This window comes from Alligator mississippiensis, chromosome 5, assembly GCF_030867095.1.
Source record: "Alligator mississippiensis isolate rAllMis1 chromosome 5, rAllMis1, whole genome shotgun sequence".
NCBI lineage: Eukaryota > Metazoa > Chordata > Crocodylia > Alligatoridae > Alligator > Alligator mississippiensis.
Window position 1 is genome coordinate 128,824,130 of NC_081828.1, and position 15,161 is coordinate 128,839,290.

A 15,161-nucleotide genomic window follows, 5' to 3' on the forward strand; every position below is an offset into this window, starting at 1 on the left:
TAATCCAGTTTGTAAATGGTCTTGAGTAAAGCTGTATGAGAGATACTACATGAAATGTAAGTAAATCTATGTTCATGAACAACTTCCTGACACAACAAAGATGGTAGATGACTCAGTGACAGATGAAACAGAAATTGTATTTGGAAGAAATATTGACAAAGACCATACAAAGAAATGGAAATTGCTGAACACCTTTTAATTAATCACAATGGTGCATATTGACATACTTGACTTGTAGCATATTACTTACAATTACATATTCCCTTTTTTGGATACTAATAGTATTCAGTTTTAAAGAAAATTTCTGGCATTGTATCCATTTATGGATTTCTATTACTTTATATGCAAGAATAATATATGGTAAAGACATACATAATTATTACAGTGTTAAATTGTGTTTCAGATAAACTGTGACTCATTAGGCTTATAACTTTATTCTAAGGTCTTACTTTTCATTGTTTTTTTAATATTGCCCCAAAGTTATATTTTGGACTAAGTGCTCTTAGACCTATTCTCAGTCCAACACTGACTATTTGAAAGACATTTGAAGGAGGATTCAAAATGGTACATAGACACTACAGCAAGAAAAATGTTCTTATTTTCCAGGCACATTAAAGAAAGAAAGAAAAAAAACTGTTCAAAACCCTTTTTGTAATTTGATAGATCCAAAGTGTAAGCACATTTAAAAATTCAAGCTTGGTAAATGCAACATAAAGTCTTTTCTATATGTACTTTTCTAAGTCTGAAGAAAACCAACTAAATAACAAGCAGGGTATCAATAATAGGAAATACTTTATCATATAGTCTGAAATAACAAAGAAAAATTACACTAAGGCCCTGATTCATAACACCATCTCTACAGTTAGATCCCTTTGTTCATATACAGGATTGGAGCCTAATTGGTTTTGCACAAAAACAAACTTACAAGAGTGCATACAGAATATATAGATAGCTATGCAGGTCTGAAACAGTCCTTGAGGCTTTTAGACTATCTCTATCTATAACCTTTATGCCCCTAATATAGATGCTAATTTCCCCACTTTTTTTCCCTACTTAAACTTTGACTTTTGGAAAATGAGCATTATATATACTCTTACCAAAAAGCCAACTGGTTTACTTTCTTATTTCTCCACAAAGTACTCTGTCCCCATACACTGCTGCAGACTCAGTGCCCTAACTTAGGAAGACCTATGCAGCCTCCACCTGCAACATCTGAGTTTACTCAAGAATATAAAATGAGGTTTTCTCAGGGTGACTTCCATTTCTTTGTGCACAACTTTCATACAGTTTTTGAACCTTAAAACTCTTGAACATAAATGATAGACCTTCAAACTGCACAAATTTGCCTCTACATAGGCAAATCAGGAGCAAATTAATTTTGTGCACATTATTTCTATCAATGGTATGATTGAATAATAACATGGAAAATGTGCATATGGACACATGTGGTTGGGTTGAAGTTGCTTTTAAATTATCTCCCTTAAGGGTTCCAGTTCCATGTGTCCTCCTTTCAACAACTTAATATGTTCAAACTTTGTTTGCTTTTAATCATTTCAGAAGACTGGCTTAAGAGGCTGGTACAGCTTTTGTATAACATAGCTGCAGGGAAACAAGCAGCATGTGACTGTTCTTCAGAAGATTGACTTCAGTAAGTGCCTCCCTGTGAACTCCATAGAAAAGACAGAAGACACAACTGTTCCCAATCCCGCCCAGTTCATATGTAGTATAACACTCAGCCATCCCAACCATGCAGTAATCCAGTCTCTAACTGTTTTCTTAATGGGGTATTCTACTGCTTTGCTCCCCTTCTCTCAGCTGGAAGCTTCAAGTAAAACTTGTCTTCATCTGAAGCTACTCAATAGCTCTGCCCACTCTCTCAGCATGGTGGTACCTCATATCTCCACATACCTCACATGCCAGAGCTCACAAAGCCTATAGTCTGGGTAACACTGGTGAGTGCTTCTTCAATCAAAAGGAGCTAGTTATGAGTTTAGAATACTATGATTAAAGATAAACTTTTCCATGGTTACCACTATCACACCAGGTCACTTTCTTGTTCAGCCTTCCCCTTTCATTTTTTAAATATGCTATATCAAAACTGTAAACAAAACAAAAACATAAGATAATTAATATAGGCTATGAGAGAGGCAATGTGTAAGACAACTGTTCCTACTGTGCAAGCAGAAACTTATTCTCTCACTCTGGGTCTCATAAGAATAGTATCTTAAAAATAATACTTGATTAAAGCCACCAGTCCTTCACTTAAGTAGGTGCTTATGGAGGAGAAATATCTAAGGTTTCTCTAGAGCACTTGACCAGCCTGTCAAGAATTTAAGGAAAATAATAGTCTTACAAAATACAGGAGAACAGCTGGATCTCAGCTCAAGTGAGAGGACGCCCCCTTTTCCCACCCATCTTTTGTGCACAAATACATCTCTGAAGGAAATCAAGTCATTTAAAACCAGTTAATTCACTCTTAACAGGGAATATGCCCATGATACATTTTCATCTTCAACCAGTAATCTTAGTCACCTTAAGGAGCAGATTGTTCAGGGGAGCAGTAATGAAATACAAGGCCTTTCATCTCCATGCCACCTCTATAAAGAAACCTCACTAGCTGCACCAAAGTGTTTAGCTATTGCTTGTTTAGTGATTAGTGAAAAGAGTGAGGTGGTTTATCCCACTTTCCAGTACAGAACAGCTAACATAACAAATATAAGAAAACAATAAACATCTTAATTATCCTATTCTTATTCTAGTACCCAATAAGCACAGTTCTGAGCTGAGCACAGTTACACAGCTGTCCCACAGCTGAAGTATTCCATAGGCTATGCATAAATGAGGTGAAAATCTGACATTTCCTAATTTTTAAGTACTTGACAATTTTAAAAATTATTTTATTATAGTGTGTGTGTGTGTGTGTGTGTGTGTACACACACACCAGAACATATATTCACTATTAGTATAGCTTGTTTGCGTAAATTTACTGACTATGAGAGATTTAGGGATGGTCTAGATAAGACAGTAGTCTTTCTTGCTCTCCCAGCTTTAAATGTTAATGTTATTACCTCTCTTTTATCCTAAGTAACATGGGGTGTGGCTACACATGCTATTAATGCACAGTAAGGTTAATGCACATTAAATAAGGAACAGTAAATTGCCACCAGGGAAAGGGTCTGCATGTGCCCCAACTTGGGAGCAAATTTGCTCCCGGCCAGAGTTTTTGCCCCCTGCTCTGCCCTGCCCTGCCCTGCCCAATTGCAGCAGCCAGGGGGAGCTGCAGGCTCCCCTGGGTGTCAGCCCTAAACTGGCAAACAGCAGGGTGCTGGTCCCAATCCCTATGCGGGGAGAGACAGCTGTCGCAGCAGCCGGGACTGCTGCATCCCAGCCACAAGAGGACTGGACCCAAACCCCATGTGGCTGGGAGAAGTGTCCCTGCGGGGATTCTGCCTGGCAGCCATGTTGGGATAGGGAGGGGCTCCAATCCCCACATAGTAGGAAGAGGTGTCCCTGCTTGGCGGGGGACAGCCACATGGGGATTGGGATCCTCTCAATCCCCAAGTGGCCGGGAGAATTGTCCCTGCCTGGCAGGGATTCTGCCTGACAGCCACATGAGGATCAGCAGTGGGGACTGGCATGTGGGGATCAGGAGTGGAGATTCAGGACCCTCCCAATCCCCACAGGGCTGCCAGGGAATATTCCCACCAGGCAGGGATCCTCCTAATCCCCATGTGGCTGTCCTGCCAGGTGGGGATGCCTCTCCCTGCCATGTGGGGATCAGGTTCTGATTCCCACCTGACTGGGATGCAGCAGTCCCGCCTGCTGGGACAGCTCTCCTGGCCATGTGGGGATCAGGGAGACAGCTGCCCCTGCAGCCAGCACAACTCAGGCCATGTTTAGCCAGGCAGCAGTGGGCCCCCTGCTGCATGGGTTGACTGGGAGCAAATTGCTCCTGGCCAGCATCTACATATGCTTTACTGAACAGTAGCTAGTGCAGTTAATCTACTACCTGTATTTTCAGGTAGTAAGTAGTAAATAACTGGTCATTAGTCTATTTTACTGTGCAGTAGCCTAGCGCATGGTTAAATACTGACACTTTACTGTGCAGTAGATTAGTCTACTGCGTAATAAAGTGTCTTGTGTAGACATACCCATGACAACTCTGAAAATAAATAATCAGAAACACATTAGTTCTTAGAGAAAACTGGAAACTAATGATGAACAGTAATGGATCTGATGTTTATATCTAAAAGCTTTTTATTAGCACTCAAAAATATGCTTGCAAAAACTTTTTTCACTTTGACTTCTCTTCCCTTCTATTCTCCTACAAAAGGCATGTCAGACAGTTACAATCTCAATTCACAGTAGAAATCTAATTAGGTGAGGACATACCTTATTTCTTGTAAGGTCCTTGCATGTTACAGCCTACCACTCCAAGCCCTTTCTCCTACTATTGCATGAGTAGATAAGTATTTTTAAATAAGACATCCATTGAGGACTCAGATAAGATATAAATTGCAAAGACATTCTGTAAAGAAGAGGACACAGAGTAGGCAGTAAACTATCAGAGTCGTTAAAATGACTCCATTGTTTGCCTCCAATTTAAATTGCACAGGTGGTAATAAGGTCCCAGATTGTGAAAGCAAACAGGCCAGAGACAGTAAGGAGAGGGAAGGAAAGGGAGAAAAATGAGCAAAATTGACACAAGGAATTTTGTCTTGCTGCTGTCTATAAGATTGAAGATGGGACTGCACATTTTGGGAATAGCATCAATATCCAGTATTATCATAATGAATTATAATCACCTCTGCCTTGGAAGAGATCATTTAACCTAAGTTTAAGGCTTTAAGCCCATTTCTAACTATTAGAAACATGTTATCTATTGAAGGGTTGGCTAGAGAGCAGATCGCCCTGATTCTGGCTACCAAGGTTGTTATTGCAGGGTCCTCTGATACATGTGGTGCTGGCCACATACCAGTAACAGAGTAATACAGTAAGAGAGACAGGTTACTGGACTAGGTGGATATCAGGGCTGAACTAGAGTAATACAGAAACAGACAGGTTACTGGACTAGATGGGCATCAGGGCTGAACTAGTGTAGCAATGCTTATATTCTGAGGTTTGTTACTATTTTTCTTTCCCTGCATTCTCCATATCAAACACCCCCATCTTACTACGCTATCCTAGGATTTGTTTGTTTTATTTTATGGGGATAGAGGAAGCTTGAACAGGGAAATACTTCTGCCCTGATACCTCATTCATGTTGAGCAATAAGCAGTTCTTATTTAAGAATGTGGCTGCATATTTTCATTTTTAAAAGGAATAAAGCTTAAAATATGGGCATGGATAAATAAAGTAGCAACAGTGATTTAAAGAATTCTGAGTTCCTAATCGGTGACTTTTTATTCTCAAAAGGTTTTGCTTCTGTTCAGTAACTAGACAAGTAAATGTTAAAAACCGGTCTAGGTTCTTTTTTCCCCTTTACTTTTTAAAATTATAGGATGTTTATATTTGATGCATAAAATACTAGAGGTCTTTATTGAGACTTTTTAACCCCATACCCTGTTTTTTGCTCATAGGTGGTCTATCCATTGCAATGTTGCAGAGCACTGAACTTTCCATTTTATTGGTCTCAGACAGCAGCCACCAGTCAGTCATCTGCCCTGAACTGTATAAAGTAAGCTCTGACTTTAATGTAAGAAAAAGAGGGGCATAATCACAGTATTGGAAAGGTGCAATTACAATTTATATATATATACACAGTTAAAAGCAAAGCACAGAATTCCGAGTATGCCCTTTCATCAAGTATCAAACAAAACCCAGCTGGGATAGCCCATAGACTGCCATCCACCTTTCATTGAGCAACATGAGGCAAATAAAAGGTTTATGGTCCTTGCTGTATGTTGCTCAGATAAAACTCTATGCAACATCAACTGATACTGACCAACAGATGGCACCTGAATATTCCTTCCCCCCCTATCATGCTGCTGTGTAACCTCATCTGAGAAATAGTCAAGACAGGACTACTTGAACCATCAAATTCCTAGTCCCCAGAATATGTTGCTTTACCTTCTCAACTGGATTCAATCAGCAGAAGTGTACGAAACCTAGAATACCATAGTCCTATAAAAAATACTTGGGTAGTGAAATCTTCAAAAAAAAGTGAATGCCAACACTCAACACTCAGAGTACTGAGTCTCCTATATTTTTTCCAGTCATGAAAACAATATACCTTTTGAAGAACATACTGGTAGAAACAATGTCAAAGACAAATACTTACAATACAAGAGCACTTAATGCATTTGTTCCCTTCTGGCTGAAATTCTTCCCCTTCCTTGTAATGTCTACCTTCAAATATACAACCTGAAAAGGAGTGTTTGGGTAAATTTGACTTGGGTCAATACATTTTTTGTTGTAATATGATCCTACCATAGAACTATGTAGAAAATAAATAATTTCTTCTTTTCAGTAATATGCATCATCTCTATATTATAGAAAGTGGGGAAAACAGTTTTGTGACAGAAAGAAAGAACAAGAAGAGAATATTTTCACAGGGAATATTTTTCAGAAGTTTTTTTATATCACTATAGTCAAGATTGGGTCAGGAATTCCATTAAAACTCCTATTTAAAGAAAAAAAACCCCACTTGTTTTAACAGTCCTCATGTCCTTATCCACATAAGATGTAGTGAATTGTCAGAATAAACTAAATGCACTGTGCCAGTTGTACCTCAAAAAGAATAATGTTTTGTTATTTATGACAGTGGAAAAAATAGGTTAGGGGCACAGTGGCAGAGACATTAAGGTGTCTAGCTACAATTTGGAAAGCAGGTGTTCAAGCTCATGCCAAAACCCACACTCCCCACTTGGCTCAGCCAGAAGGCTGCCTGTCCATTTGGGTGGGGGAGTCAAAGGTAGCTAGATGTGAAGCTAGCCACACCACTCCCTTGGGTACTGTTGGCTATTAAAACTGGTATGCCTTACCCACACTAGCCCAATGAGCTGTTAAGGCTCAAGTAGAAGTTTGACCTTGAGGGAAACAGGTTTATTTGAGATATTCTCTCATAAAAATAAGCCTCCAAGCCACCCCCTTCCTGTTATCTCCCAATTGTAAGTTAGACCATATTCTCGTGGTTTTAATGAACCCCTGCACATTAAGTGTCATACCCCCAAAATCCTCTTCCTAGTTATCCTGTGACACATACCTTGCAGGGTCAATGCCTTCATCCATAAAGTATGAAACCTAAGTGGACTTGGCTCAGCTGTCCATAAATGTCCTGAGTATTGCACTGCTTGAAAGCTACATGTGTCACTTTCCAAGTTACTTAAATACTTTCCAGTGCAACCTCTCTCCCCTATTTTGTGGCTTTAAGAAAATCACCTCAATTCAGGTGCTCAAAAATCCCTTCACACCATTTTTCTGCCCCGTCAAAGCATTCTGTTCATCTGGCCTCCAGCTGAGTAGCTTTCCTCTTATTTCTCTGTTATAGTTAGTACCTACTGTGAAACAGTAACTAGAAATATTATGGACAGAATCATAGACAAGAGAGAATTAGGGTTGGAAGAAACCTCAGGAGGTCATCTAGCCTAGACCCTGCTCAAAGATGAACCAGCCCCAACTATATCATCCCAGTCAAGGCTTTGTCTAGCCAGATCTTAAAAACCTCCAAGGATGGAGAGTTAAAGCCAAAAGGCTGTTGAATTCAATCTAATATAAGTGCTTCGCAGCCCAGGGAATACTCAGCTCCACAGCAGAGAGAATGAAGCCTATTCATTAGGTTCCTCTCTCCTGATCTGGAGGCATGAGAGCTGACAGTGGGGCCTGTGCTTTCACACATAATGTTCAACCCCCATCCAGGCCTTGAAAGGCAGCTCCATGCATCAGCTTTGCTCACCTGACTGATTAGTAGGATGAGGCCAAACGCTTAGTGAGATGCCTCAAGGCAACTGAGCAGAACCTTACATAGGGCTGGTGGAAGAATATACATCTCCCTCAGCCCTGAATGCAAACTTCCAAGTCTGGATGTTTTTCTTTGTTGGTTTTTTTCCCATACTTCTGGGCTGTGACTGAAACTGGAAGCACCAAGATACCTGAACAGAACCTCTGAGGATCCCTGATAGGCTGCCGAGGAGGGTTTTCTGATTACTTGTAAATGGTGTTTTCAGAACAGGCTTCCTATGAGACAGCCCAGTGCCTATAATCTTACCAGGCCAACACTTAGCCAGCTGCTTCTCTCTCCCTAATGGGGTGCTCTCTCCTATGCATTCAAATCCATCGCATCCCAAAAGTTAACTGTGTCCACGTCCATACACTTTGCCATGCATGTTTAGTAAGTGGAGGGAAGCTGATGGAAGGGGAAGACAGAAAGCACAATAGGGCAACCTTATCTCTGTCAGCATGGTTTGAGCTGCTCCCCATGTCATTCCCCTGAAATAACACAGCAAGATTCACATTTGAGACATGGGGTGAAAATTAGCCAAAACAACAGTGCTGGGTAGGAGATGGGAATAGATGGGACAGCAAATTGGGCAGGGACTGGCACCGTGACTGAGCAGCAAAAATGCTTGTGGGAGAAGGAATATCAGAATTTTTATTAAATCTTACCTGGACATGTGGGACAACATATCCCCATCTGTTTAGAAGGGTTTTTGCAATAAACCACACACTGGATCTCGGATTCTGTTATCACTCCTTCCTGAAAAATACCGAACCAACCATATTATGATCATGATCATAATCATAAGAACCAAAAGCCACAGTAACCAGGAATTACAACTATGACATGCTATATACTGGGTGCTTCTACATGTGATGCTATGTTGCCATAGCAACACACTACAGCAACATGTGGGCAAAACCTGTGACGCCGCAGCTACATTGCTGTAGTGACATGCTCCCTCAGTATAGCACGTTACTACAGCAACATAGCAGCTAAAAATAACCGTGTGCTAGGCACACAGCACAGTGTGGGGCTGTTGCTGCACCATCATTTAGTACTTCCAAAAGGAAAACTAAATGATGTCCAGGAACAACTGTGCTGTAGGGGCATGTGTAGATGCACCCACAGTGTAGCAGAAGGTTTCAAAGCCCCTTTTCTTTCTGTATCTGCGACACAGTATCAAGATTCAGATTATCCCCCAGTCAAAAGAGCACTTGAGCCTTCCTGACTCCAGATTTACCCTATAATGCATCAGGTAAGAAACAAAGCACCTTCTTAGGAAAAGGAATCCTGCTTTATCAGGAATCCCCAGCCCATGGAAACTTGGAAGTAATCTGCTATAAAGCTTTGATAGCAGGAGACCAGACACAAAGCGTTCCCTTCCCTCTCCCCTTGAAGGAAAAAAGCTTAGAAAGGAGATAAAGGCCTCTCATTCTCTAGATGGAGTCTCTTATCTTTGATGTTTCTCCTGATACGTACTAGTAAATTATCCTTTCCTGTATTTCTTCTTCAAGAAGTCCTGATGAATCTGAGGGTAAGAATCTGTATGCAAAAGTGGTTGTTTTTTTTGCTGTATACACCTTTGATTTTGTAAATACAGGAAGCCTAGTTTTCCAGTCCTAGCACTCAGGGGAAATAGGCTACCTAGTTCTGCATTTGGAAACTTAGAATGACAGATAAGGAAATGTTCATTTCACCTCTGAGTGCAAATGCAAGCTTTGAGTATCATGTCAAAGAAATATCATGGACTTAGGAGACTATTGCTCAACATTAACTGTAGTACATAACATGCTGAAGGTACCCATATTTTAAAGTGGATAGGAATACACCTTTATAAAGTTGTTTTGTGAACACGGCTAATTTTAGTTGCCCACAATATTAATGTAGCAGGGCGAGTTTAGAAATAAGTGTCTGAATACCCGATGTTAAATGATGCATATGATGGGATGGTCCTTTTGAAGATTTATAGAGAGTGTTTTAAATGGTCATTTATTCCTGTTTCTAATAGTTGGAGTGACATCAGCATTAGATCAAAAGAAAGAACTGTTCTTAAAACAGTCAGCTTTTCAGGAGGCAATTATATTTTACCCAAACAAATTATGAGCAAATCAATTTGGAAGGATGAATAAAAAGACTGCACACACGAATGTCTGACTGCAGGCACAGTTCCATGGCTCATGTACACAGATGCAGTTTCTGGGCCTGAACTAGATACATGGAACTGCATAATTATTAGGGCTGCAAGCCTACCAATAATGCAATCTACTGCATTAACGAAACAGGAGCATGGGAGGACATGCTCCTGTGTTTTTGGTTGGGGGGGGCGGGGGGAGGGGTGCTTGCTTGTTTGGTTTCTGTTAGCCTCTTTTTAACCAAAACGCCAAATAAGAAATAGCCAGGCATCTGAAAGAGAAATATTAACATCAAAATTCATATTTTGCTAAAAATCTAGCTGATACTGAGAAAATGAAGATAACCCTGTAATCAGGCTAGCACACTACCCATTGCTCATCCAGGTGATGAAGTTCATGACTTTCAGTCCTTACCTGACATTGGTACGTGACACATGGCCTGGCTGGAACTTGCCATTTCATAGAGCTGTTGTAGGCATTTCCTTCAAAAGTGCACCCTAGAGAAAAAAAGATTCTTTTACTTTAATTACCATACAAAAGAATCCTGAGGTTAGTAATAGCACGGAAGTAGAAAAATCCTACGTTCTCATCTCAGGGGAGGTATAGCAGAGGTGAGTACCAGGGAACAGATATCAAGTTATGCAAAATGATACAGTAAAGTTAATGGAGCTTTGCCAATTCATACCAGCTAAAAACCTGAACAAATTCCTAGGCACAGTAGTCAAAATCAAGGCAAAAAGCCTTTGCATTTCTCTCTTTCTGATGCACAGACAGTACTGGTTTCATAAAATGATAACAACAGCCATTTAAACTAAAAATCTGTATTTGATTTCTCTTGTATCCATAGGCAATGCATAAGTGCTGACAATGGGGGGGAGGGGGCACAACTCCATGCCACTGCCACAGTGGGGGCGCACAACTCCATATCACGGCTGCCACTGCTGCTGCACATCGGGTCTGGCCAGGCTACAGCTACATGTCCTGCTGTTGGCATAGAAATTGTGCTGCCACCACCATCCCCACTGCTGTTGGGCCCTGCACCCCATTGTCAGCACAGAAATCTCGGGGGAGCATGTACTCCCCCCATACTGCCTCAAAACATCACCTATGCATGTATCAGTCTCTTTAATTAGGATGGATTACCCTTTGCATAGTTTTCCAGATTCAGAAAGTGCTTAGCTTTACTTATTTATTGAAGTTTATTCCTCAAAAAAAATTAAAAGACATGCTAAAATGGAGTGCATAGTTAATCTTTGGGAGAGGATGGGTGATGCAGAGTATTAAAACTAGCCCTGGTCAAAAGTGATTCACCACATATTTTTCCTCCAGAAAATAAACTCTTATTGGTGGGAAAACACCATTTTCAATTAAGTTCTTAGATATTTATATAGAATTATTTCCCCTTGATACCTCATTGTTTTCTGACATTTTTCATTGGGAAAAAAGAGAGAAAGGAGATCAGAATAATAGAACAGGTAATTACAGCAAGGAATAAAATATCCAAAACCCCAAAATACAAAATTGGAAACTGAGATTTCAAGCTGAAATACAATGGAAATATTTGTTTAGAAACACTATTTCAAAATTCAACATCTTTGTTTTGATATTTTCAAAACATTTTGTGAAAAAAAATCAAATATCTTGACCAAAACCTCTAAAAAGTCTTTCCTCATCTATTTTACCCAACACCCACTGAAGTCAAGGGTAAACTTCCGAGTTTCTTTGGTTGGTATTGGACAGCCTCAGCCTCAGTATATAGCCCTTATCCACCTTGAAAATAAATAGTAAAAGCTTCAATGTGTCAATCCCACTTTATTTAAAACTTCACCTGTTACAGATGAAATCTGTGACTCCAACAGCCCTGTTCACTGTTTTCCCCCTTTAAGTCTGGTCTATAGGGCTATATATACAATTCACCCAAACATGCTTGAGAAAATCTTTTTTGTCAGCACTGCCACGCATATTCAAGACACTTTTGAAGTAATGACAGAAAATTAGCAAAAGTCCTACATCACTAGAATTTAAAGTTCAAGATAAAAGAATCCAAAGGACACTGGAATACACAGGATCAAACTAATACAGAGTTCTAATATCACATAACAAATCTGTATGCAATACAAAATGTAATTAGAAGCTGATGTACATTAATCAGCTTAAGAATTTGCTAATTTCAATGATATCTTAGGTAACCAAATGCCTATACAACATTCCATTTGTTAGCTCCTAAAACAAGTCTTCTAATTAGAAGTTTCACTGCACAGACCATCAATTCTGCACTGGTCAAAGACGCAGTGAAGTAGAGTTTACAGATACTGCCAAAAAGATTAAAAGAGTACAAGTTAAATATTAATGTCACCTCTAAATGACATAACTATGCCTATAAAAGATAATGATCAGGTTTATGATGCCATATACAGAGGTAATGTGGACTACTGACAAAATAAAAGGTCATATTCTCACTTGAGGTAAGTCAGTATACCTCCATTAACTTCAAAGGAGCTATGACAATTTATATCAGCTGAAAATCTGGCCAAGAGAGTCACTGCAAATTCACTGGCCCAAAAGAGACATGATCCCACGGCAAAGCAGCTCATGCACCAGGCTCAAGAATCCAGCAGTGAAGAATGATAAATAGGGTAGACTTATTCTTCCTGGCTGTGTAAAGACTTACAGGTGCATGAAGCCCAAAATACCTTAGGGTCAAAAGCATTAAACAAATTAAAAATTAGGAAAAATCTAAACAGAATGTTTTCCTTCAAAAAGTGAAAACCATGACATTTGTTTCCAGAATCCAAGATATGCCACTGTAGTAAGTAGCATAATATGGGCTAAAGCAGAGGCGGGCAAAGTCTGGCCCACAGGCCGGATCTGGCCAGTGGTGGACTCCATTTCCCAGCAGCCCCTGCCCGCATGACTGGAGCCTGTCTCCAGCCTTGTGTTGTGATAGCACAAGGCTGGGGTTGCCATGGAAACCAGCCCCAGCTGCACTGGCAGGGTGCATGACAGGATGGGTGTTGGGACCCAGAGGCTTCTGGGCCCAGCTCAATTGTACTGGCACTTGGCAAGAGACTGACATATCTGGTTGCTGCACTCTTATTCTTAGCTGCAACGATACTGCCCCCGGAACCCATTATATCTGTTAGGGTTCAATAAACTTGCTTTTAGTTTAGGACAACCGTGTCTTAGTCTCCTTGCCTGGTATAAGACCCATTATAGCGTCAGAGGGATGCAACAAGTGGAGAAGGAACCTGCAACATAACTATAAGCTGGGGAACACCCTTCTCAACAACACAGTGGCTGAAAGAGATCTTGGAGTCATTATTGACTCCAGGATGGAAATGGGAGAAAGCGGTCAGTAAGGCTAACCACACCTTGTCATGCATCTACAGATCCATCACAAGCAGGTCCAAGGAAGTGATCCTTCCCCTCTATGCAGCGCTGGTCAGGCCACAGTTGGAGTACTGCGTCCAGTTCTGGGCGCCGCACTTCAAGAGGGATGTGGCTAACCTGGAGAGGGTCCAGGGGAGGGCCACTCACATGGTCAGGGGGCAGCAGGCCAGGCCCTACAAAGATAGACTAAGGGGCCTGAATCAATTCAGCCTCCACAAGAGAAGACTGAGAGGGGATCTGGTGGCTGTCTATAAACTCACCAGGGGGGACCAGCGGAAAATAGGTGAGGCTCTGTTCCCTGAGGCACCACCTGGGATAACAAAATAACACAAATTGATTGAGTAGGTTCAGGCTTGATATCAGGAGGTGTTACTTTATGGTTAGGGCTGCCAGGCTCTGGAATGGACTACCAAGGGAGGTGGTGCTCTCTTCTACCTTGGGGGTCTTCAAGAGGAGGTTGGATAGATATCAGGCTGGGATATTATGATACCAGCACTCGTTCCTGCCCAGGGCAGGGGATCGGACTTAATGATCTGTTCAGGTCCCTTCCAACCCTAGAAACTATGAAACACAAGGTAGAGGGCTGCTTTGGAGCCCTGGGATCTTGCGGCAGGGAAAGCTTGGTCCGGGGCCAGGGCAGAGCTGCGATCTGTAGCCTGCATACTCAGGACAGGGGTGCATAGGCAGCAGAACATGGCTCTGCCCCAGCTCAGGACCAGACTATCACAGCTGCAAGGAGTCAGGGCAGAGCTGTGATCTGTAGCCTGCATGCTCCAGGCAGGGGCACACAGGCAGATGATTGTGGCTGTGCCCCTGCCATAGACCAGGCTGTCACCACTGCAAGGAGCCAGGAAAAAGCCATGATCCGCTCCCTGCATGCCCCTGCCTGGAGCATGCAGGCTGCATATTGCGGCTCTGCCCTGGCCCTGGACCAAGCTGCCCCCACCACAAGATCCCAGCAGCTCCGGAGCAGTCCACTGCTTGCCCTGCCACGTGCCCTGCCAGCGCAGCTGGGGCCGGTCTCCATGGCAACCCCAGCCTTGTACTATCAAGGCACAGCTGTGGCTGGTGTCTCCATGGAGACCAGCCCAAGCCATGCGGGCAGAGGCTGCTGGGAGTCTGGCTACCAGCTGGATCTGCCATTTTGCCCACCCCTGGGCTAGAAATGATGATTGTAACATTATTTCTGAGGCAGCTGTGGGTATGGGTAAGGGAAATGGGAGGATAGAGGCCCTGATGTCACTCATAAAAACTGAATAAGTTTGGTAGGGTAACCAGCCTTTTCCTGCTTCTCAAACATCACATGCTTTTAATAGATTCCTTTTGAAGCGTATATCCATCCTGCCTTCTGCATTTTCCCTGAAACAGTGCCAAAGTAGAACAAGCTGGAAAATCTGGTAATTCATAATTGGTTGTTCTTTATGAAAATAAGGGCAAGTTTCTTAATTAATTCTTATTGCTCAGCTACCTCAAAGGTGAACCTACATGAAGGATGCATCTACACAAGATGTGTTAACGTGCCTTAGCTCAATTTACTATGCATTAAGGGTGCATGTCTACACATGCATGCCCTTACTGCACAGTAAAAATGGATAATTGCAACAAAATTTCATACCTCCAAATGCAGGTATAAAATTTAGTTGTGATTAGTTAATGCACAGTAATGCACGTGTAGATGTAACCCAGCACTAAATTTAGTG

General features: G+C 41.5%; 1 protein-coding gene across 3 annotated transcripts in view; it reads right to left on the reverse strand.

Annotated features, from left to right (window-relative positions):
* The window catches only part of BMPER (BMP binding endothelial regulator), a 242,062-nt gene that overhangs the window by 171,568 nt on the left and 55,333 nt on the right, over window positions 1–15,161 (reverse strand). For all 3 annotated transcript variants that reach the window (XM_059728689.1, XM_019483425.2, XM_014602611.3), the window contains exons 4-6: window positions 10,486–10,568; window positions 8,605–8,695; window positions 6,281–6,363 (exon numbers count right to left, since the gene is read on the reverse strand). In XM_059728689.1, the coding sequence (XP_059584672.1) occupies window positions 6,281–6,363; window positions 8,605–8,695; window positions 10,486–10,568 (257 nt within the window). The remainder of the gene's footprint in view (window positions 1–6,280; window positions 6,364–8,604; window positions 8,696–10,485; window positions 10,569–15,161) is intronic.